At 43.0% G+C, this 2,632-nt stretch overlaps 1 protein-coding gene across 1 annotated transcript; it reads left to right on the forward strand.

Moving 5' to 3' along the window:
• The first annotated feature begins 29 nt into the window (after positions 1-29).
• Positions 30-1,897, forward strand: LOC129759831 (venom carboxylesterase-6-like). The gene is made up of 2 exons (XM_055757364.1): positions 30-1,299; positions 1,371-1,897. Exons 1-2 carry the CDS (start codon positions 79-81, stop codon positions 1,836-1,838), a joined length of 1,689 nt encoding a protein of 562 aa, XP_055613339.1. The 5' UTR covers positions 30-78; the 3' UTR covers positions 1,839-1,897.
• Positions 1,898-2,632: the final 735 nt, after the last annotated feature.

Genomic DNA, 2,632 nt, shown 5'->3' on the forward strand with positions numbered 1-2,632 from the left:
CAACGAGCCCAGTTGGCTTTTATCGCTCAACCAGGGCAGATCTCCTTTAGCTCAAGTACCTTCTTTAGGGAAACAGATATGTCTGGACTTATTTTTGCTTTAGTTGGATTATTACTAGTTGGTGGCAGTGATGCGAAAGAAAAATTCTTAGTCGTTCCGACAGGAAATGGACCCATCAGAGGGGAGTTACGTGGCGCTTATTATGCTTTTGAGGGAATTCCCTTTGCGAAGGCTCCAGTGGGTGACCTGAGACTGGCAGCCCCGGTCTTGAACGATGCCCATTGGAAGGAGCCGCTGGACGCGTTGAAGCCGGGGCCAGCCTGCATCCAGTGGAGTCATCTGATCAAGAACGAATCCAACAGGTTGATGGGGGAGGAAGATTGTCTGTACCTGAACATCTACGTGAGCACTATCAGTCATAAGGATCCGTTGCCAACTGTAGTGCACATTCATGGTGGAGCATTCATGTTCGGTAGTGGGCACTTTTGGAGGCCTGATCATTTGCTGACGCGGCCTATGATTTTTGTGACGTTCAACTATCGCTTGGGACCGATGGGTTTTCTGAGTACGGAAGATGACGTGATTCCAGGAAATTTTGGCATGAAAGACCAGGTTGTTGCTCTGCAGTGGATAAACAGAAACATAGTGAAATTTGGAGGTTCACCGCACAGTATTACGCTATCCGGATTTTCGGCAGGATCGGCAAGTGTACAGTTGCTTTACCTATCGAAGCTTTCGAGGGGCTTGTTCAAAAATGGGATTGCTCATAGCGGGTCAGCGTTGAATCCATGGGCTTTGGCAGAAAATTCTGCGAATAAGACTTGGCTGATAGCGTCTTCGATTGGATGCTCAACGCGCAGCAGCGAAGAAATGCTGAAATGCCTTCGTCAGAAACCTGCCGAAGAAATTGTTGCAGCTGTTCGTCCTCTGTTCGATTACCTCTACAACCCTTTCTCGCCCCTGGGAATAGTGTTTGAAAAACAGACCAAAAATAACCCTACACCATTCCTAACTCAACATCCTCTGGACCTTCTAAAGAAAGGAGACTTCTACAAAGTCCCAATACTGCTAGCACTCGACGAGGCCGAGGGCCTCTATCCTGGAGGCGAGCTCGTAAGTAAACCGGAATACATAGAAACCATCGATCAAAAATGGGATCGGCTACTCCCATCAATCCTGGATTTTCGAACGTCACTGAGAGATAGCGAAGCCAAACAAAACGAGATAAGCCATCTGATTAGAAAACGCTACCTGGGTGAAAGAAAACTCACCAAAGAAAGTTTCCAAGATTTTGTCAATGTAAGTATCCTATAGTGCAACCATTGATAAGAGCTGCATCATACATTGTATAATAATCTGATTGTTTATAGCTTCTTTCAAACCGGCTGTATATAGCTGGGGTAATTCGTTCCGCAAGGCTGATGCAGGTGCACACACCGGTTTATCTTTATTACAATTTTTACAAAATTGTATACGGCATAGGAGAGGATATGGCAAACGGACCGCAAAACTTTGGGGCCTCGCATGGTGAGGATATTGTGTTGCTGTTCAATAGCGAGATACGGCAGGACGTTCCCTACAACCGGGAGGAGCTGACGATGGCCGGGCGATTCGTGGAAATGTACGACAACTTTGCCAGGCATAATGTTGCCCGATTCGCTGACCATGAGATACCTCGCATGACCAAGAAAAATGTGCTCCAATATTTGGAAATCAACTATCCGAACTGTGTGCAACGAGAATCTGAACAGCTGAGTGATGAGAATTTCTGGTATAAGCTGGATTTTAAAGATGGCTTGACTGATGATTATGAGTCACCGGCGAAAACGGAATTATAGATGGAGAAATATAATAATAACAAAAAATATAGATTTAGGGCACTGATAAATACACTTATGATCTGAATTAACTTTGAAGTAAAATGAGGTTTAATTGAAAATCAACGTTAATTTCTCTTACGAGCAACATCACAAGCTTGAAATCTCATGACATCCGTTTATTTTTCGAGGGACTTGGTTTTGTCTGCTTAAAATCTGAAGAAAACATAAAGAAGCTTCTAATAAAGAAGCTTTGAAATAATAATATGCGTTAACCACCGTAAACGTTCTATGTGAACAAAAGTAACATTAAAGCTTGCCTCATTTAGAATTGGAACAAACTTTTGCTCATATTGTGGCGCTCCGGGGGACTGATTTGGAAGTTCTTGACGCCCCCACGTGTCGGAAATTTATTGACCTGTTACACACACAGCTATTCGGAAAATCCATTGTGCCAAGCTAAAACAGTCCGTCTGGCACCGGCGGCGTAAGTTGCTGTTTTAGCACAGTTATCGATTTCGAAATTCAGCTTGGACGGCTTGGACACGGAGAAAATATATAGATTTATCAGTTAAATTACTCGTCTACAGGAACATAAATATGGTTGCCTTATATATACTTTGCCACGAAAGGATGAATTGCTGATTTAGCGATCGCATCGATGCTAAGAATCCGTGATATGATCTTGTTTATCGCTGTTTTTGGTAGAATAAAAAACAGCGATAAACAAGATCATAAAGTCTGTTTCACATAGAATCTGGTCGGATAAAATAGATCATTTCTTTGCAAAGAAATAACGTACAACAAAAGTAAAA

This window comes from Uranotaenia lowii, unplaced genomic scaffold, assembly GCF_029784155.1.
Source record: "Uranotaenia lowii strain MFRU-FL unplaced genomic scaffold, ASM2978415v1 HiC_scaffold_285, whole genome shotgun sequence".
Taxonomy (NCBI): Eukaryota; Metazoa; Arthropoda; class Insecta; order Diptera; family Culicidae; genus Uranotaenia; species Uranotaenia lowii.